This window comes from Ovis aries, chromosome 4, assembly GCF_016772045.2.
Source record: "Ovis aries strain OAR_USU_Benz2616 breed Rambouillet chromosome 4, ARS-UI_Ramb_v3.0, whole genome shotgun sequence".
NCBI lineage: Eukaryota > Metazoa > Chordata > Mammalia > Artiodactyla > Bovidae > Ovis > Ovis aries.
In genome coordinates, this window is record NC_056057.1 from 70734092 (window position 1) to 70756087 (window position 21996).

General features: G+C 37.6%; 1 protein-coding gene across 2 annotated transcripts in view; it reads left to right on the forward strand.

Annotated features, from left to right (window-relative positions):
* SKAP2 (src kinase associated phosphoprotein 2) overlaps positions 1 to 21996 on the forward strand; it is a 166384-nt gene that overhangs the window by 16784 nt on the left and 127604 nt on the right. For both annotated transcript variants that reach the window (XM_015095341.4, XM_060415036.1), the window contains exon 4: positions 624 to 731. In XM_015095341.4, coding sequence (XP_014950827.1) covers positions 624 to 731 — 108 coding nt within the window. The remainder of the gene's footprint in view (positions 1 to 623; positions 732 to 21996) is intronic.

Consider the following 21996-nt stretch of genomic DNA (forward strand, 5'->3'; position numbering starts at 1 on the left):
TCAAATGTAATTGTGTGATTTTTACTGAAAATGTAAAATGTTCATATGGCTTTAATTTATCAATTTCTCATCATCATTTTTCCAGTTATTGAGTAGGTAAATGGAATTAACTGAATTATTTTTTCTTGTGCTTGCCATGATTTTTTTGGTTGCTGTTATTGTTATTTTGGTTTTGTTTGTTTTGGATACACACCATGTTTTAACCTGTTTCTAGTAGTTTATATTCATGTTTGTAGAGACCATAATAATTTTGTAACTTGTACCCTTTTGTAACAGAAAGAAGCAGTTGTATACTGACTTTCAAAAACTTTTAATTTTATCTAAATTACAACAGATATACATTAAAATAGGATCTGTTTTTACCTAGTTCAAAAAGTTTTCTTTGTTCTTCCATGAAAGTGACTGAATTTAGTAGTACCATTTGTCTCTTTGACAAAGTAACACTTTTTAAAGCTGGCTAAATTATAAAAGACTTTTCCCTGATTCTTTTCTGTTTATTTAAATTTACTTTTTATTTTATATTGGGGTATAGTTGATTTACAGTGTTATGTCAGTTTCAGGTGTACAGCAGAGTGGTTCAGTTATAATGTGCATCCATTCTTTTATCTCTGATTCTTTTATAGGTGATGCAGAAGATGGAGAAGAATACGATGACCCTTTTGCTGGGCCTCCAGACACTATTTCATTAGCCTCAGAAAGATATGATAAAGATGATGAAGCTCCCTCTGATGGTATGTTACATTTTTCCGTAGACTATACCTCTTGACACTCTTAACACAGAACAATGCAATATGTAAATATGGTGATCTTCTCAGAAAGCAGATAAACACAGAAGCTGCACTTAACTTACCTTTACCAGAACCTTTTAAGGAACAGAAGAGCTCTCTCTAGTGGTTTTCCTAAGTATGTAGTTCCTTCTTCTCCTAGAAAATCTTCTTTACTTGAATTTTGAGGAGAGTACTTGTATCATATCATCATATAAATATTATTAGTATACTTGTTGGTTAATGTAATATTATCAGATTCTTGCTTAATTTTATTGGGCTGCTTAATGGCTTGTTGTATTATTTATTTTATAAATAATGAAAAAGATTTTTGATCTCTTTTTTCCTGAAAACTTCATACAAAATGAGTTCATAAAATATTAAATTAATTATTCCTACATTGCCTTCTCTCATCAAGATAAGTTTTCATCGAATCCTTCTTTTATATACATTTTCATTTTTCTAATTATCATCTAAAAATATCCCATATTATACAGTAATATTATAGTATTTTGTATTAAATGAAATGGTAATGAAATTGATTCTTTATCTCTTAGTAATTTTTTAAAACTCCAAAGTTATGAAACTTGTTTTTACCGTAGCATGTACTTTGTTGTGCCACCCAGTCGAGTGCATCTGAACTGTAGAGACCTATGAGGGTGATATATAGTTACAGATTAAGAATGCATATTGATAAATTAGCCATGCATATTAATTTGTGCACTCAAAGTTTCACATAGACATAGAAATGAATAATGCCTTCTGCCACTATATGATGATCAAACTGTGCAGTTCCATCTCTAAATACAATTGCTGAATGAAAATATGCTTCCTGCAACAGAGCACTCCACATTTTATGTTATCCAGATTATTCCCTTTGGAAACATAAATTGCTTTTATGAGGTATAAAATTATGTCTATTGCAGAACAGGGATAAGTCAAGTACATGCATAAGTGATAAACATTCTAACCACTGATTCAGAACAACACAATCTTTTTTTTATATTCAGAACTTTGTACAATGTGTAGCAACAATAATCATATCCATTTTGTGTCGAATTTTACATTTTGGCAAACATTTAATATCTGTTTTTAAAAGGAAAGAATTTCTTTCTCCTATAGGTTCTATTTTTTTTAAATGCATATTTCTCTTCAGTTACACTTAGTATATGAAACAGAGCATTACCCTTTCTAACATATCTTCAAAAGCATTTCTACTAGAAAATGTTTTATCACTGAAATAATATTTTCAGGCAAAACAATGAATTTTTGTTTAAGTTGAACTATTTTTCAGACACATTACAATGGTTTGTTTTGCTTTTCTGTAAAATGTAAGTATACAGAAATGAGTTTGTTTGTATGTATACATATATGAAGAATATTTATCTTATGAAAATATATATATACACATACAAATATATTCATAGATTATATATGCTCAGGCTTTCTCAAAATAGCATAAATATTTTGATGTACAAGAGAGCGTTATGTACCTTCTTGAAAAAATAACAGCCTTAGAAATCCAACAATTAAATATCTGTGAGAGCCAGTGATTTGTTAGGAAAAGTGAATTGCTATTGTATAGTGCAATTACGTGATTATTTTTTTAATGGGTAAATAATTTATCATATGTTTGTTTTCATAACCAGATATACAGGAAATATATTAATAGCACAAGAAGATTTACCATTAAAGCATTGTCGATATTTGAATATTGTTTAATAAATTATATTTATGTGTAACATTTACATTTTAGCTTCTTAAATATTGCATTTTCATCAGTGTTTATATAAGCAATTCCTAGATTAAAATTTTAACTTCTAGTATTATTCATTTTTGGTATATAAACAGTGCTAGTTTTGATAATTTCATATTTTCTCCTAAGGATGTTATAAGTTAATTTTAAAACTACTACTTTAACTTTTAATTTCCACTTTAAAATATTATCTAATCATATTAGTTTTTTCTCCCTCTAACTTAGATTTTATATGTGTTCTTTTTCCTTTGCTGAATAAATTTTCCTTCATTGTGTGACCTTAGTCTAATGATATATTAATTATAAAATGATAATACATTTAACAGTAAGTGTAACTAAATTAGCATGGGTCACCAAAGGGCCTTTTTTCAAATCAGATTGTTGTTTTGTCCTTTTGACTTTTACCTTATGGTAGGCACTAAGCAAAGTATCTCAACTTTGATGGATTATAAACTCCAAATATGATATGTATTTTTCATAATGCTAATGTAATTTTCAAGGTACTGAAAAGGTCAAACCTGCACATCTCTGTGCATTCTAAGTCTGTCTTTTCCTTTAATATTTCTTTTTCTCTGTTCCTCTGGTTCAAAAGTTCATTCAGTTCCCAAATGGCTACCTAATTTTCCAGTTATTCCCTCAAGCCATATGTGTTTTGGTTTCTTTATGGTTTATTAGGTACTGTAGGAAAGTAGCATAAGTTATATCTTCTAATGAAATTCAAGCACACTTCAGTGATGCTTCGACTTGATTGCTGGTAGCAATTAAATCACAGCCAAGGAGAATAATGCATATTCTCACAAGGTCCAGACGCCCTATAGAAAGTGAAAGGGAATGAAAACAGAAAACAAAAACAAAGTCTTCAAACCCTGCCAGACACACTGTTTCCAGCCTGCCTTTTTTTTTTTTTTTATTGGCCAACTGCCTGATTGATAGCAAAATCATAACTTGCTGCATGCTAACAGGCAGAGTTCACTTGTAGGTTATTGTGAACTGATAAAGGGTTAGATGGAGTTTTGATTTTCGCATTGGACCTTGGTACACTAGATTAATGGAATTTCAATGAGCGACTAGAGTAGCCACAGCTTTGTCAGAGAAACAAATGGAGATTCTATAGTCATGTCTACTCATTAATACTAGTTGCCTGAAAGGTGTGCTGCTTCTCTATACAAAAGAGTTGATATAACTGATTTTCAAATGGTTCTTTGAAAAAAAGTACCTTATTGATGAGCAGAATTGTAACATAAATGGTGACAGATTTTGGTAAAGCTTGTAGCTTAAAAATATTGTACTTTGTAATTTTTCTTCTCTCTCTTTAGAAACACTTTTTATTTTTTGAGGGAAATACATTTCATAAATGATTTCACGACTGCTGTTAGTTTCATTTTGATTTGGTAACACTTATAAAAATTATGTTTATTAGAAATTTCATTTTATTAACTTTATGCTCTTATTTTCTGATAAACTTAAGTCATAATGGTTTCTGGGCTTTTGTAGGTCACTGTTAGTTTAATGCTATCGTATGGCTGGATATATTGAAGTGTTAATAGAAATGATGCATGTCAGTAATCATATAAAATTAGAGATAATGAAACTTAAGACCTTGAAGAACATCCCTTATCATACATGTTAAAATGTTTGTTTAGGTACTAAGATAGTAGATGCAGGGTAGCTTTAGATACCATATAATGACTTGGGTTTCTGTTTTTCTATTCTGAAACCATTTTTCATTCATTTCATTATTTGTGAAAGAAAGCTTCTAACTGTGTAGCGTGGAAAGTCCCTAAGGTAAGGTGAAAGGATTCAGTGAGCTAGAAGACGTGTATTGGCTCGCCCATCGATGTTAGGTCGAAGAATCCCAGTGGACATTTGTTACAAATCTGATCAGTCCTAGATCATAATCACTTTGTGGATAGAATCTGGAACCTCTAGGGCGTGCATATAAAAAGAGACAAAATGAAGCTTAAGATAGAAAATAGTCATTCATTGTCCTAGTATTTTCTTAACTAAAAATTCCCAAGTAATAGAGGTTACTAAAAACCGTGGATATTGCAAGAATATAGGTTTGTATGAAAAAATACTTGTTTAGGTATGCAACTGTTTTAAAAGTTTGGGATTGAGAAAAAAGGCTATGCTGTTTTGATCATCATTTATAATAGTAGGATATGTTTTCTCATTTTTTGGTGTAGTTTTTCTTTAAGAAAAATCAGTATATGAAAATTTGAATTTATAAAGCATATAAATCATTTATTCCAAAGGATTGCTTTGATTAACTCTATGATGCCTATAAATAATGAACTCTCATAATGCATCTACAGCCAGCTTAGATATATACATTTCTATGTGCACAATCTAGATTTAATGTGTCAGTTTTACACATTATACACCATCTTTAGAGGAAGATTTTTTTTAAATGTAAAGTTTAGGCATAGCACTAGTCAGGTCTTATAAAAGCCAAGCAATAGATGTGTTATTTTTCTCTGTGTTCCAATAGAATGTAAGTAATGTTTAAAACCAGGAAAAGCAAGGTTCTTTTCTATGGCCAAGAAGCCTGTGGGCTCCTGCCCAACCAGGGATGGAATCCACACCCCCTTCAGTGGGAGTGCAGTTTTAACCACTGGACCACCAACGAAGTCCAACAAGTTTTTTTCAGTAACTGGCCATTTAGGGCAAATGTTTTCCAACTATAGTGTCATGTGGTTTTTGATAACAAAAATCATACTAGGTAATTTAATCTAAATTTTGAGAATTTAGATTAATTTGCAACTTACACATTTCTTTGTATACATAACCTATTGTTGCACTTGTGTTTTTATTTTTTACTTTTTTTTTTTTTTTACAATTCTACTTATTTCTCTGTTTTTGGCTGTGCTGAGTCTTCATTGCTGTTCTCTAGTTGTGGTGGATGGGCTTCTCCTTGCATGCTGTTCTCTTGTTGTGGAGCATGGGCTCTCAGGCATGAAGGCTTTGGTAGTTGTGGCATGTGGGCTCAGGACTTGTAATGCCTGGGCTCTAGAGCACAGGCTCAATAGTTGTGGCCAGTGGGCTTAGCTGCTCCTTGGCACGTGGGATCTTCCTGAATTAAACTCCTGTCTCCTGCGCTGTCAGGTGGATTCTTTACCACTGAGCCACCAGAGAAGCCCTGGTGGTTCTTTTAATACACCATTTGCTAGCTTGTGTTATAGCAGTATAAGGACAATGATTATTTTAGTCTTCTGTAATATGTGTAGTCTAGCTTCAAGTGTTTTGGTAGAAGTGAGGGGTTATAGTTTGGGGAAATGATAAAAAGTAGAAAAAATATTTTTTACACTCAATATCGTGTGTTTGGAGATATAAAGTATTGTTGTTCGGTCACTCAGTTGTATCTGACTCTTTGCGACCCTGTGGACTGTAGCATGCCAGGCTACCCTGTCCTTTACTGTCTCCTGGAGCTTGCTCAAATTCATGTCTATTGAGTCGGTAATACCATACAACTATCTCATCCTCTGTCATCCCCTTCTCTTTTTGCCTTCAATCTTTCCCAGTATCAGGGTCTTTTCCAGTGAGTCAGCGCTTCGCATCAGGTGAGCGAAGTATTGGAGTTTCAGCTTCAGTCATAAGTCCTTCCAATGAATATTCAGGACTGATTTCCTTTAGAATGGACTGGTTGGATCTCCTTGCAGTCCAAGGGACTCTCAAGAGTCTTCTCCAACACCACAGTTCAAAAGCATAAATTCTTCGGCTCTCAGCTTTCTTCACAGTCCAACTCTCACATCCATACATAGCTACTGGAAAAACCATAGCTTTGACTAGACAGACCTTTGTTGGCAAAGTGATGTCTCTGATTTTTAATATGCTGTCTAGGTTGGTCATAGCTTTTCTGCCAAGAAGCAAGTGTCTTTTACTTTCATGGCTGCAGTCACCATCTGCAGTGATTCTGGAACCCAATAAAATAAAGTCTGTCACTCTTTCCATTGTTTCCCTGTCTATTTGCCATGAAGTGATGGAACTGGCTGCCATGATCTTTGTTTTTTGAATATTGAGTTTTAAGCCAGTTTTTTTCTCTTTTACCTTCATCAAGAGGCTCTTTGGTTCCTCTTCACTTTCTGCCATAAGGGTGGTGTCATCTGCATATCTGAGGTTATTGATATTTCTCCCAGCAATCTTGGTTCTGGCTTGCCCGGCATTTCACATGATGTACTCTGCATATAACTTAGATAAACAGGGTGACAACATACAGCCTTGATGTACTCCTTTCCCAATTTTGAACCAGTCCGTTGTTCCACACTGGTTCTAACTGTTGCTTCTTGACCTGCCTACATGTTTTGCAGGAGGCAGGTAAGGTTGCCTGGTATTCCCAGCTCTTTAAGAATTTTCCCCAGTTTGTTGTGATCCACACAGTCAAAGGCTTTAGAGTAGTCAATGAAACAGAAGTCAATGGTCTTCTGAAATTCTCTTGCTTTTTCTGTGATCCAAAGTGAAAGGAAGTGAAAGTGAAATCGCTCAGTTGTGTCTGACTCTTTGCAACCCCATGGACTGTAGCCTACCAGGTTCCTCTGTCCATGGGATTTTCCAAGCAAGAGTACTGGAGTGGGTTGCCATTTCCTTCTCCAGGAGATCTTCCCAACCCAGGGATTGAACCCAGGTCTCCTGCATTGTAGGCAGACGCTTTACCATCTGAGCCACCAGAGAAGCCCCTATTTCCATCCCCTTCTCCAGGAGACCTTCCCGACCCAGGGATGGAACCCGGGTCTCCCGCATTGTAGGCAGATGCTTTCCCATCTGAGCCACCGGGGAAGTCAAAAGGCGTTAGCAATTTGATTTCTGGTTCCTCTGCCTTTTCTAAATCCAGTGTGAACATCTGGGAGTTCTCGGTTCACACACTGTTGAAGCCTAGCTTGGAGAATTTTGAGCATTACTTTGCTAGCACGTGAAATGAATGCAATTGTATGGTAGTTTGAACATTCTTTGGCACTGCCCTTCTTTGGGATTGGAATGAAAACTTACCTTTTCCAGTCCTGTGGCCACTGCTGAGTTTTCCAAATTTGCTGGCATATTGAGTGCAGCACTATAACAGCATCATCTTTTGGAATTTGAATATATAAGGTATACACAGATATAAAATATTTTTGTGATACAAAGACATATATGAATAAAATAAAAACACAGAACCATTGAGAATCATCTTTTTAATTTTTATGCCATTGAATGAGAAAATACCTCACTATAAAACAAAGTAGGCAAATAAGACTATAATGAAGTGGGCTATTTAAGAAATATTGCAAAAATAATAAAACTCAACATTATTAAAAATTATGCATCTTTAATACAGTATATTAGTGGTTATGTACACAATTCATGAAGAAAGGAATAGAAAACCTTGGCAGGACAATGGGGAATTCAAAGATGAAGAAAATAAAGTTCTATTTTCAAAAGACTTCTAATCTAGTTAGAAGAAGAAGATAGCCACCTAAAATAAGGCCATCAGCAATGTAAGTTCTAACAAGTCAGTCAGTCCAGTCACTCAGTCATGTCTGACTCTTTGTGACCCCTATGGACTACAGCACACCAGGCTTCCTTGTCCATCACCAATTCCTGAAACTTGCTCAAATTCGTGTCTATCGAGTTGGTGATGCCATCCAACCATTTCATCCTCTGTCATCCCCTTCTCCTCCTGCCTTCAGACTTTCCCAGCATCAGGGTCTTTCTTTTCCAATGAGTCAGTTCTTTGCATGAGCTGGCCAAAATATTGGAGTTTTAGCTTCAGCATCAGTCCTTCCAAGGAATGTTCAGGACTGATTCCCTTTAGGATTGAACTGGTTGGATCTCCTTGCAGTCCAAGGGACTCTCAAGAGTCTTCTCCAACACCACAGTTCAAAAGCATCAATTCTTTGGTGCTCAGCTTTCTTTATGGTCCAACTCTCACATCCATACATGACTATTAGAAAAACCATAGCTTTTATTAGACAGGCCTTTGTTGGCAAAGTAATGTCTCTGCTTTTTAACATGCTACATTGGTCATCAATTTCTTCCAAGGAGGACTTCCCTGGTGGCTCAGACAGTAAAGCGTCTGCCTACAATGCGGGAGACCCAGGTTCCATCCCTGGGTCAGGAAGATCCTCTGGAGAAGGAAATGGCAACCCACTCCAGTACTCTTGCCTGGAAAATACCATGGATGGAGAAGCATGGTAGGCTATAGTCCATGCGGTCGCAAAGAGTCGGACACAACTGAGCCACTTCACTGGGTAACCTTTCCCTTCTCCAGGGGATCTTGCCAACCCAGGGATCAAACCCAGGTCTCCCACATTGCAGGGAGATTCTTTACCAGCTGAGCCACAAGAGAAGCCCAAGAATACTGGAGTGGGTAGCCTATGCCTTCTCCAGGGGATCTTTCTGACTCAGGAATTGAACTGGAGGTCTCCTGTATTGCAGGCAGATTCTTTACCAACTGAGCTATCAGGGAAGCTCCACTTCTTCACTTTCTTCCAAGGAGCAAGCATCTTTTAATTTCATGGCTGCAGTCATCGTCTACAGTGATTTTGGAGCCCCTAAAAATAAAGTCTCTCACCATTTCCATTGTTTCTCCATCTTTTGCCATGAAGTGATGGGACAGGATGCCATGATCTTAGTTTTTCAAATGTTGAGTTTTTCAATCTCCTCTTTCACTTTGATCAAGAGGCTCTTTAGTTCTTCTTTGCTTTCTGACATAAGGGTGGTGTCATCTGCGTATCTGAGGTTATTGATATTTCTCCCAGCAATCTTGATTCCAGCTTGTGCTTTGTCCAGCCTGGCATTTCACATGATGTACTCTGCATATAAGTTAAATAAACAGGGTGACAATATACAGCCTTGGCATACTCCTTTCCCAATTTGGAACCAGTCTGTTGTTCCATGTCTGGTTCTAACTGTTGCTTCTCGTCCTGCATACAGATTTCTCAGGAGGCAGGTAAGGTGGTCTGGTATTCCCATCTCTTTAAGAATCTATAAATTCTAACAGGCATATTCCCAAAGTGGTAACTAGTATATGTTAAAATATCTATTTGATCTGGTCTATGCCAAGGCAAATAGTTGGTTTCATTGATTTTTTTCCCTTATTTGTTGATTGAATTGGTTATATGTTTTGGCATCATGTTGAATAAAACAAAACATAAACTTTATGCCTTTATTTAGAGAGGTTGTGGAGTCAATTGTAAACTGAGGACATTTTTTTCTCTTTTGAGCGAGCTTTACATGGTTCCTGAAGTTTGCTAGAGAGAAAGTGGGAGAACATTCAGAGGATAAGTCCAAAAACCAGGTTTTCATAATCACTGATAATAATTTTGTTGTCAAGATGAAGTCACTCAGCCTCTTTGGCTTTTTATTTTCTGAGTTGTGAAATGAAGAATTTGTACTAGGTGATTATTTAGAAGTTCCCTGAATCTCAAATGCTTGTGTCCACATTTCAGAATTGGTAAATGTAATGGTGGCACAGAGATGATTTCCTTAAGGAAGTAATAACCAGAAGTGATGTTGAATAGGAAGGAATGGAGAGGGTCTTCAGTTCAGTTCACTCGCTCAGTCGTGTCCGACTCTTTACAACCCCATGAATCGCAGCACGCCAGGCCTCCCTGTCCATCACCAACTCCCAGAGTTCACTCAGACTTGCGTCCATTGAGTCCATGATGCCATCCAGCCATCTCATCCTCTGTCGTCCCCTTCTCCTCCTGCCCCCAATCCCTCCCAGCATCAGGGTCTTTTCCAATGAGTCAACTCTTCGCATGAAGTGGCCAAAGTACTGGAGTTTCAGCTTCAGTATCAATCCCTCCAAAGATGTCCCAGGGCTGATCTCCTTCAGAATGGACTGGTTGGATCTCCTTGCAGTCCAAGGGACTCTCAAGAGTCTTCTCCAACACCACAGTTCAAAAGCATCAATTCTTCGGCTCTCAGCTTTCTTCACAGTCCAACTCTCACATCCATACATGACCACAGGAAAAACCATAGCCTTGACTAGACGGACCTTTGCTGGCAAAGTAATGTCTCTGCTTTTCAATATGCTATCTAGGTTGGTTATAACTTTTCTTCCAAGGAGTGAGCGTCTTTTAATTTCATGTCTGCAGTCACCATCTGCAGTGATTTTGGAGCCCCCCAAAATAAAGTCTGACACTGTTTCTACTGTTTCCCCATCTATTTCCCCCGAAGTGATGGGTCTTGGAGGTTACGCAAATGGTGGGCAGTAAAAACCGAGTAACAAATTAAGGAGTTCACCTTTGATAGTTCCGAATTAAGAGAGGCCTGAAGCAATAGACTGATGTAATGAATGCATATTTGAGGGAGATTGTCCTGGCAGTTAATTGTTGGATGAATTAAGGCAAAGAGACCATCTCATGGAGGTAGCAGGCTAAATGCTTTGCTATTGGATTGGCCAAAAAGTTCATTTGGGTTTTTCTGTAAGCTGTTAACATTATTTTTAACCATGACAGTGTCTCTGTGAGGTAGATATTATCACTGTTTGACCATGGAGCAAACTCAGGGATAGATTAAGTGAAGGTCACATAAGTGGCAGAACTGAAATTTGAATTCATGTCTGACTCGAAGAACCAGGCTCTACTCTCAAAACCACTATATTTTGCCTCTTCTCCTACTAAAATATTGTTGCCCTTGGTTCAGAGGGTGTTGATAAGAGCCAGGGTTAGTGTTAATAGACCTTGCATTGAAAAGAAGGGGTTTCTCTTAACCCCTCCCTACCCAAACAACGGACTGCAGACCAACTGCAATAGTGTCACCTGGGAGCTTGTTAGAAACGCTCAACCTCTGTCCCCACCAATACCTGCTGAATCTGAATTCGCATTTAAACAACAGCCCCAGGTACCATGAAAGTTTGAGAAGCTCTTTTCTAATTGCATTGATTACATTGGCCTTTGTGTCTGGAAAGAAAGGTGAGCCATTGTACTTGGGCTGAACATGGAGATGAGTAGTAGGCATGGCACCAAACAATCCCTAGAAGTAGGTAAAAATATTCTTTACTTCCTGCACTCTTCTGAGGTCCCTGAACTCACTGTACAGGTCCCCTCCCCAACACTACTATCTGTGGGTAGTTGTCCCATTTCTGAATCTGTTTCCCTCTCAAATCAAGCTCTCAGTTCGGTACATTGAAAAGGCTCTGATAAATTACCCCTAGGAATGTTTGCATGTTAATAGAGGAATAGCTTAACCCAGGGGAGGTCAGTTCCCCCTCACAGATCTTTAGATATCAGCACTCGGCTGTGGTAAAGATATTTTTTGGCTGTTGCAGAATACTGTATCTTAAAAGATTTAGGCACATAACAGACTTATATTTTTTGGTATATATATATGTATATATTTGAATTTGGTCTGCAGTCTTTGTTTGGTGGAAGTTGCAATGTACAGCTTCCTGATTTCAGTCATGTCTCCTGTTTGCATCCTGTCCCAAAGTGTGGATTAATAATAGTTTCAACATTGAAAAGCAAAAGTTAAGACCATAGACTGACCCACTTGATTTTAGGGGAAGGCGTTCTAGCCTGGCACAGAATTCCAAAGAGAGCGCCCTTCCTCTGAGACAGATTCATTAGAGGTGACTGTGCTGGTGGTTGGGGTAGCATCTTTTGGAAGGAAAAGGGATTAAACCATCTTTGTGTATTAGTCGTGGGTGTCCCTGGTGGCTCAGATGGTAAAGAATCTGCCTGCAGTGCAGGAGATCTGGGTTTGATCCCTGGGTCAGGAAGATCTTTTAATTAATATTTATTGAGAAATAAATCTGGCTGGGAAAGATTGAAGATGGGAGGAGAAGGGGATGACAGAGGATGAGATGGTTGGATGGCATCACCAACTCAATGGACATGAGTTTGAGTAAACTCTGGGAGTGGTAATGGACAGGGAGGCCTGGAGTGCTACAGTCCATGGGGTTGCAAAGAGTCAGACACGACTGAGCAGCTGAACTGAACTGAAGTCTGGTGCTGAACCGATTCCTTCGTGTACATTATTTCCTTTAGTTGACTCAGAACTGCCTCATATGGGAGACATTTTCTCTATTTTGCTGTTGTGGAAACTGAGACTCAAAAAGTTTTATGTCTCTTAACTGTCATATCCAACTTAGAAATGGCAACTTCAGCTCCTTTGATCCTTTTATGCTATGCTACTTAAAAAATTGGACTAGTTTTTTTCTACTTACAAGAGATATGCATTTGGTTAAAAATAAAAGTGATTAGAAGGGTATACAATAAAAGGTAAAAGTCTCCTTTTCTACCCTGCCCAAACCCCAGAGGCAGCCACTTACTAGTATTTTTTCTTCCCTGGTGGCTCAGATGGTAAAGAATCTGTCTGCAATGCAGGAGACCCAGGTTCAATCCCTGAGTCAGGTAGATCCCCTGGAGATGGGAGTGGCAATCCACTCCAGTGTTCTTGCCTAGTGAATTGCATGTACAGAGCAGCCTGGTGGGCCACAGTCCATGGGCTCGCAAGGAGTCAGACACAACTGAGCTACTAACACACGCATGCCAGTTACCATAATAACTTTGGTTACACTACTTCTGGTTCTTGTCTGATCAACTTTGAATGTACTCCTTTCCCAATTTGGAACCAGTCCGTTGTTCCATGTCTGGTTCTAACTATTGCTTCTTGACCTGCATACAGATTTCTCAGGAGGCAGGTCAGGAGGTCTGTATTCCCATCTCTTTAAGAGTTTTCCATAGTTTGTTGTGATCCATACAGTCAAAGGCTTTGGCATAGTCAATAAAGCAGAAGTACATGTTTTTCTGGAACTCTCTTGCTTTTTCGATGATCCAATGGATGTTGGCCATTTGATGTCTGGTTCCTTTGCCCTTTCTCAATCCAGTTTGAACATCTGGAAGTTCTTGGCTCACGTACTGTTGAAGCCTGGCTTGGAGAATTTTGAGCATTACTTTACTGGTGTGTGAGATGAGTGCAATTGGGTAGTAGTTTTAACATTCTTTGGCCTTGCCTTTCTTTGGAATTGGAGTGAAAACTGACCTTTTCCAGTCCTGTGGCCACTGCTGAGTTTTCCAAATTTGCTGGCATATTGAGTGCAGCACTTGCACAGCATCATCTTTTAGGATTTGAAATAGCTCAGCTGGAATCCCATCACCTCCACTAGCTTTGTTCATAGTGATGCTTCCTAAGGCCCACTTGACTTCACATTCCAGGATATCTGGCTCTAGGTGAGAGATCGCACCCATCATGATTATCTGGGTCATGAAGATCTTTTTTGTACAGTTCTTCTATGTGTTCTTGCCACTTCTTAATATCTTCAGCTTCTGTTAGGTCCATACATTTTCTGTCCTTTATTGAGCCCATCTTTGCATGAAATGTTCCTTGGTAGCTCTAATTTTCTTGAAGAGATCTCTAGTCTTTCCCAGTCTGTTGTTTTCCTCTTATTGCTTTGCATTGATCGCTGAAGAAGGCTTTCTTATCTCTCCTTGCTGTTCTTTGGAACTCTGCATTCAGATGAGTATATCTTTCCTTTTCTTGTTCTCTGCATTTAGGGACATATCCTAGCCTACCTTTAATGTTATTGTTGCTTAGTGGATACTTTAAAAACTGTGCAAGTGGCAAAAAGTAACTTCCTTCATGTGCCTTTTGCAGCTCAGTGAACTTTGAATTCTGTAGTCTTTAACATAACTTTAAAAAAAAGAATTCTTGCTTTGTGTAGTTAGGTATCACTCCCCTCATTTAGCAATATCATCTATGCCTTTTAAAATGTAAATGCAATAAGTTTTATTGCCTTACACATATAAAGGAGTAACCACATGATGCTTCTTTCACATCAGTTTTATTTTAATAGAAGATTATTTCAGGGGACATATAGTCCAAGTAGATTATTTTGTTGATATTCTGACTTTTGGGGGGCTAGATTTTGTCAGTATATAGTTATTGTGGTAGAATCTAAGGGTTACTGGGGTGATAATCTTAGAAAAATGGTCACCCACACTCCCGTTTCATCCATGCTGCCACATAACATTGTTTGGGGAAGAATGGATACATGTGTATGTATGGCCGAGTCCCTTTGCTATTCACCTGAAACTATCACAACATTGTTTGTCAATCAGCTGTATCCCAATAGAAAATAAGTTTAAAAAAACAGAAGAAACAGAAAAATGGTCACTATTCTTAAGTTTCGAAAAAGAAAGTTGATTTGTTTCTTCTCCTTTTTATGGATGTGAGTGTTCGTGTTTTTTTCCCCCCAATGTGTCAGTCACCAAACTTAGTAGTCTTGCCAGATAAGGAAACTGAGACATAAGGAAACAACATGAATTATTTAATATCTAAGCAGTGGTATTCAATGTGTAATCTGTAGACTGGTCTGAGTCTGTGATATGTTTCTTACTGGTCTGCAACAATATAAGTTCAGAAATAGAGATTAAGCACTTGGGAATGTTTATAGCATTTTGATATTCCCACATTATCCAAATATGTGATCATTATTTTTTCTAGTAATTCATATTATGTATAAAATACATATATATCTGCTGCTGCTAAGTCGCTTCAGTTGCATCTGACTCTGTGCAACCCTATGGACAGCAGCCCACCAGGCTCCCCTGTCCACGGGATTCTCCAGGCAAGAATACTGGAGTGGGTTGCCATTTCCTTCTCCATATATATATACCTACACGTATGTAGATTTTTTGTAACCTAAGTGTTAATTTGTGGTGGTGTAACATTTGGGATGGGCGGAGGGGAGACTGATGCTTTATCACGGTTAAAAGCATTGAACTAGAGTTAGAGAATTACAGCCATCTCAGTCTCTTCATTTCCTATCCTTCTGATTTTTAGTTACTTTTTTGAAAGTTTTATATCATATCTTTCTCTGTATCTTCATCCATCATCACGGTCATGTTTTAGTTTATATATCAGGTCTATTTTCACTGTGGCAAAATTTTAGGGATTGTAATTCTATTTTTCTTGATCCACTTTTAAGCTCCAGTGTCATAATTAAATATTTAATTATATTTTCATATGAGAGTTCTGAGAGCAGTCTCCAAGTTTGGCTGTCATGAAGCAAAGATCCTGCCTCAAAGCTTTTCATTTGGACTATCTAGAGAAAATGTTAATGTAGATTGGATGCCATCTAGTTCTTTTCCGTGCCTAAAAAGCAGAAAAAGATAGTGTAATATTTAAAGACTCTCAGAAAAGTGCTCTTGTGTAATTTTATTTAAATGTCCTCAAAAGCTCCTCTCACTTTCTAATACTACGTGTAAGCCATGCTATTTTGAACATACCCATCACTTTTTTTTTAACATCAAAGAAAGTTAATAAAAAATAATATATAATATCAAAAAAATAGTAAAATGTCTTACCATAGGGAAAAAGAAATACACATATATTTCTTTCATTGACTAGGACTTGTTTTGATATTGGTATCCTGGGACCTTTGTCATGGGATAAATGTATGCTATAAACCTCTAATATGCTTACAGTAAGACTTCTTTGTAAAATAAAATGTGTCTTTTAAGAAATGAAGAATTGATTTTTTAAAATACAGGTAGTGAAAGAGGGTAACAATGTTGTATATTTTAGGTAGAGTACTGCATGGAACAAAAGTTTAATTCAACAGATTTTACCGTTTATTTTGTTAGACTGGGGGATTATTAAGACATGTTCACTGCTTTTCAAATTAGCAGAGGAAAGAGATGTAAATACAATTTTGATTCAAGGAAGATTGGTATAATCACTACTACAGGACATATACAGGGAGAAAGAGGATGATAAATATGGTTGGAATGAAGATAATCTTGATAGTGGAGGTGGCATCTGAGCCAGGTCTGGGAGAATATGAAGGCTTCTGATATGTGCAACACGGAGGGAATAGCATTTCAGATTTGTGAAACAACCTGGTAAAGGGATGTATTAGCTAGGACTCTTTCAGTGCATGGTACAAAAAAGAAACCCAGTTGAGACTAGTTTAAGCAAAAAGCAGAAAGGGGAATTGATTGGTTTGCCTATTGAAGGAGGACAGAGTTGGAGTCTTGCTTTGTACTCACCTGGACTTAGGTGGGAGAAGGCAATGGCACCCCACTCCAGTACTCTTGCCTGGAAAATCACATGGACAGAGGAGCCTGGTGGGCTGCAGTCTATGGGGTCGAGAAGAGTCGGACACGACTGAGCGACTTCACTTTCACGCATTGGAGAAGGAAATGGCAACCCACTCCAGTGTTCTTGCCTGGAGAATCCCAGGGACAGCAGAGCCTGGTGGGCTGCCGTCTATGGGGTCGCACAGAGTCGGACACAACTGAAGTGACTTAGCAGCAGCAGCAGCAGCAGCACTTAGGTGAGTGTTCAAATTCCAAGAGTATCCTGCTTTCCTTACTTTGGCTTCCTTTTAGATGGCTCCCAGCCACTAGCAGCTGCTTAGATATTTTCTACCAGCTTAACAACCCCAGTGGAGAGATCTCTCTATAGTTGTAGCACAAGTTCTTGGCTTAGGTCATGTGCTTTCTCTGAATAATCACTTTGATCTGGTCAAGGGAAGTGGGGGTGGGTAAAGGAATGAAGGAGTGCTATTCTAGCAGGCCTAGATTAGGGATTGGTGATCTATGGCTCATATGCCAAAACTGGCCAACTACTATTTTTATAAATAATTTTTTGTTGAAATGCAGTCACACCCATTTGTTTACTTATTGTCTATGGCCATTCTTTGCTTCAGTAGCAGCAGTAAGTAGTTAAAACAGAGACTGTATATCTCACAAAGCCCAGAATGTTTACTGAAAAGGTTTGCCATCCCTGTGGATTGTGTACTTACGTAGAAGATCAGTACACCTACACATGAAAGTAGGCTAAGGGTTTCATGACTCGAGTTTACTCGAGTTTCCCTCTGAAAATAATTCTAGTTATATCCTAATACAAAGACAATTGGGTAGTTGAGGACCAACTTACTGCCTCTTTGAGCCACCAGTTGTCATATTTAACAACGGCATTAATGGATAAAGAAAGTAGATAATGGATTGTTGTTGTTGTTTAGTTGCTCAATTGTATCCAACCGTTTGCAGCCCCGCAGACTGTAGTCCACCCAGCTCCTCTGTCCATGGAATTCTCCAGGCAAGAATACTGGAGTGGGTAGCCATTTTCCCTTCTCCAGGGGATCTTCCCCATCCAGGGATTAAACACAGGTCTCCTCCGTTGCAAGCAGATGCTGTATATTCCTTTTAAAATTTAATATATCCAGGAAGTCTCTCCATATTAGTACTTTGAAAGTGAAAATGTTTGTCATTCAGTCGTATCTGACTCTTCGTGACCCCATGGACTGTAGCCCGTCAGGTTCCTCTGTCTATGGAATTCTTCAGGCAAGCATATTGGATTGAGTAGCCATTCCCTTCTCTAGGGGATCTTCCTGACCCAGGGATCGAACCAGTGTCCCCTACTTGGCACGTGGATTCTTTACCACTGACCCACCAGTGAAAGTGAAAGTGAAGTCACTCAGTCGTGTCCGACTCTTTGTGACCCCATGGGGTGTAGCCTACCAGGCTCCTCCGTCCGTGGGATTCTCCAGGCAAGAGTACTGGAGTGGGTTGCCGTTTTCTTCTCCAGGAGATCTTCCCAACCCAGGGATCGAACCCGGGTCTCCCGCATTCCAGGCAGACGCTTTACCATCTGAGCCACCAGGAAAGTGTCTGACCTACCAGGGAAGCCTGTAAATAACGTATCAGAAGACAAATAAAAATTTGGCTTGTTGTGAGGGGCGGGGCGGGAAGTGGAAGAGGGACAAGAGTGTCTACCCTTTTGAGGAGTACATGCCTGGGAAGGACCTGACTAGAGGCTTGTTGGTCACTTTGATGGTGGAGGCAAGGGACAAGGGAGAGAAAGTACTCAGAGGCAATATGGGGAAGAACCAACAGTGGATTTCATTGTTAGACCTGAGGTGAATCCTGACATTTACAGTCTTTTCTCAAGGCCATATAATAATGCCGTCTATAAAAATGAAGTCTGTTAAACTTGAAGGAGTATTGAGAAATTTATTCAAAGAACTGTAAGAGAGAGTTTGAGATATGGGATAGAGATATGGAGACTCATTGATTTATTTGCCTAAACATGTTGAATGTCATGAGAAAGATAAGACTTGCTTGAGATTGTAGAAAGAGATAGATTAGGAGGTTCAGAATAGAGTCATCTGCCCCAAGTTTCCTCCCCTGTAAACCAGAAAAATTGTTGCTTTTTGCTTCTAAACATACGATCTTAATTTACAGAATGTTAGAAGTCATTAATTACTTTCATTCCTTCATGTGGTTATATAGATATGAGGATACATTTTTCTTGAGTTTTTCTTTGCCATTCATTTGAATCCTGATATGTTCTTAGGCTTTTCTTTTCTTTTTATTTTTATTGTCTAATTATATTTCTGCTTGTAATTAAGGAACCATATTTTTTAACTGTGTTTTGCCTTGGCAGCCTAAACAATGTTAAGTATTATTCAAGGTAGATGAGATATATTTCTTGTATTAGAAAACAGAATTTTGAAGGGCTTTAAAGAGGATAAAATTTGTACTTCATCGTATCAAGGATCAAAATTGTAGTGAAGTGCACTGACTATAGTATCACATGTATTTGGGTTCAATCCTAGTTTGACATTTTGACTTTAGAAAAATTATTTTTGCTCTAAGCCTTGGTTTCTTGGTTTATAAAAATAGGGACAGTTGTAGTATCTCATAGGGTTGCTGTAAGGATAAGTACCTGGAACATAGAACTTTCCCACTGTTGCTGTTGTTCAGTTGCTCAGTCATGTCCAACTCTTGCTACCCCATTCACTGCAGCACCGGGCTTCCCTGTCCTTCACTATCTCCTAGAGTTTGCTCAGACTCATGTCCATTGAGTCAATGATGACATCCATCCATCTCATCCTCTGTTGCCCCCTTGTCCTCTTGCCCTCAGTCTTTCCAGCTTCAGGGTCTTTTCTAATGAATCAGCTCTTCGCATCAGGTGGCCAAAGTATTGGAGCTTCAGATTCCCATTGTTAGCTCTTGGCTACTGTAATGCACAAGATGACCAAGTGATTAGATGAATAACTTTGTTTTAGTATGTATTTTCTCTGGGAATTTTCTTTTCCATTATAGTTTATTATAAGATACTGATATAGTTCCCTGTGCTATACAGTAAGACCTTGTTGTTTATCTATTACACCTAATAGTAGTTTGTATCTGAAAATCCCATAGTCCTAATTTAACCCTCCTTTCCTTTCGCCTTTGGTAATCATAAGATTTTCTTTGTCTTTGAGTCTGTTTTGTAAATGAGTTTGTTTTTATTATTTTTTAGATTACACATATAAATGATTTCATATGATATTTGTCTTTCTGTCTCTCTGACTTACTTCACATAGTATGATAATCTTGATAATCTCTAGGTTCATTTATGTTGCTTCAGATGGCATTATTTCATTTTTTTATGGCTGAGTAATATTGGACTGCAAGGAGATCCAACCAGTCCATTCTAAAGGAGATCAGTCTGGGCATTCTTTGGAAGGAATGATGCTAAAGCTGAAACTCCAGTACTTTGGCCACCTCATGCGAAGAGTTGACTCATTGGAAAAGACTCTGATGCTGGAACGGATTGGGGGCAGGAGGAGAAGGGGACGACCGAGGATGAGATGGCTGGATGGCATCACCAACTCAATGGACGTGAGTTTGATGAACTCCAGGAGTTGGTGATGGACAGGGAGGCCTGGTGTGCTGCAATTCATGGGGTCACAAAGAGTCGGACACGACTGAGTGACTGAACTGAACTGAATATTGTATATGTGTGTGTATATATATATGCACACACATACCCACCCACCACATCTTTATCCATTCATCAGTTGATGGACTGTTAGTTTGCTTCCATGTCTTGGTTATTGTATTAAATAGTGCTGCTATGAACATTGAGATGCATGTTTCTTTTCTGATTTCTCTGGAAGTTTTCTTAATTGAGGTGTAACTGGCACACAACATCATAGTAGTTTCAGGAGTTCAACTTAATGACTTGATGTTTGTATATATTGTGAAATTCTCTGGAATTTTAACTCATGTTTGAATTAAAATTTGATAGTTTAATTATGTTAGATGATATTTCATTAATCATATTGTATTGTTCAATAGCTAAAAATGAATAGATAACTCTAAGGTTGTCTTAATAATTTAGTATTCAACTTTTAAAAATAAATGTGGCAGGCACTTTAATGTCACTTGTTACAACCTATGTTAAATTTCAGTGATCCATTTCTTTTTTATTTGAGTGAAATTGCATTTAGCTTCCTATTTTCAGACAATAGGAAAGTAATGAAACAGCATATCAATTTGATCAAAATAAACCTTGACCTTGAGAACCATTAACTGGATTATTTTGTCAGACAGATGCCAGTACAGTCAAACTGTGGATTCTTTTGACATTCCAAATGGCTCCTTCTTTGGCTTGATATTTGCATACTTGATGACCAAAAAACATAGATACATGGTTACTACAAAGTAAAACTAAGACCAATTTTATAATTAAAATTTCATTTTAAATGTACTAGGAGGTAACTTTTAAGAATACCTGTTACTGGATCCTATTTTGTAAGTGGATAAATAATATTTTTGTGACAGTTGTTCTCTATTTTTAAAATCAGCTTATTAGATATTAAAAAAAAACCTGTATCGTATAGCTACATTTCATAATTAAATACAGTTAAAGTTGAAATATTGTTGTCTTGAACTGTATCAACTGGAACTGATACTGATATTTGTAAAGTTATCCTTTGGGTGATAAAAAAATATATGAAATAAAAGTTATTATTTCTATTACATGTAAAATATTTGGGTTTTATTTACTAGTAACTTCTTTAGTTTAAAAAATTTTTGTAATAAATTTCTTGCTCTTGCTATCCACTGAGCTTTTATATGATGTCTCTCATCATGAACTATTTTTTCTATTGACATTTTTTCTAAGTTTGAAATGCATTTTATTGTATTTTTATGAATCTTTAAAGATATAGGAACCCATTGACCTGTGTAAGTGCAGACACTTCTGTGAACTAGCTGTATTCCTCTGAGGCTATATAAACATTGCTAGTCTGTTATTTAGTACAGAAATATGAAGGTTGAACAGCTATTTATCCCCAAATTATATCAATGGAATGTATCCTTAGAAGTTGAAATGGTGATGTCCAGTTTAAGTTTTATAACAATATTTCAAACAAGCTATTGGATGTATATATACACAAGTTTAGTTAGATAGGAAATGTCAATTAGGCATAGTTTAGGTAGGTCATGTCCTTTGAGATTAATTTTTCTATCACTGTGGCTGTCAGTGCCCACAACAGGGATTCAGATAGTGCATTGGGCAACTCATGTTAGCAAGTCATTCCCTATCCTTCTGCAATATGCTAGAAAATGTACTAGAAAAGGTTTCAGTGAACATTGATCAAATTAGTATGTACTGGGGGGTGATTTGACTTATCCTTTTCTAGAAGCTGTGTAAATTCAGTCCTTGCTTTTATACTTACAAACTAACTAAAAAGCGTTTTTTGCTTTTTCAAATTTA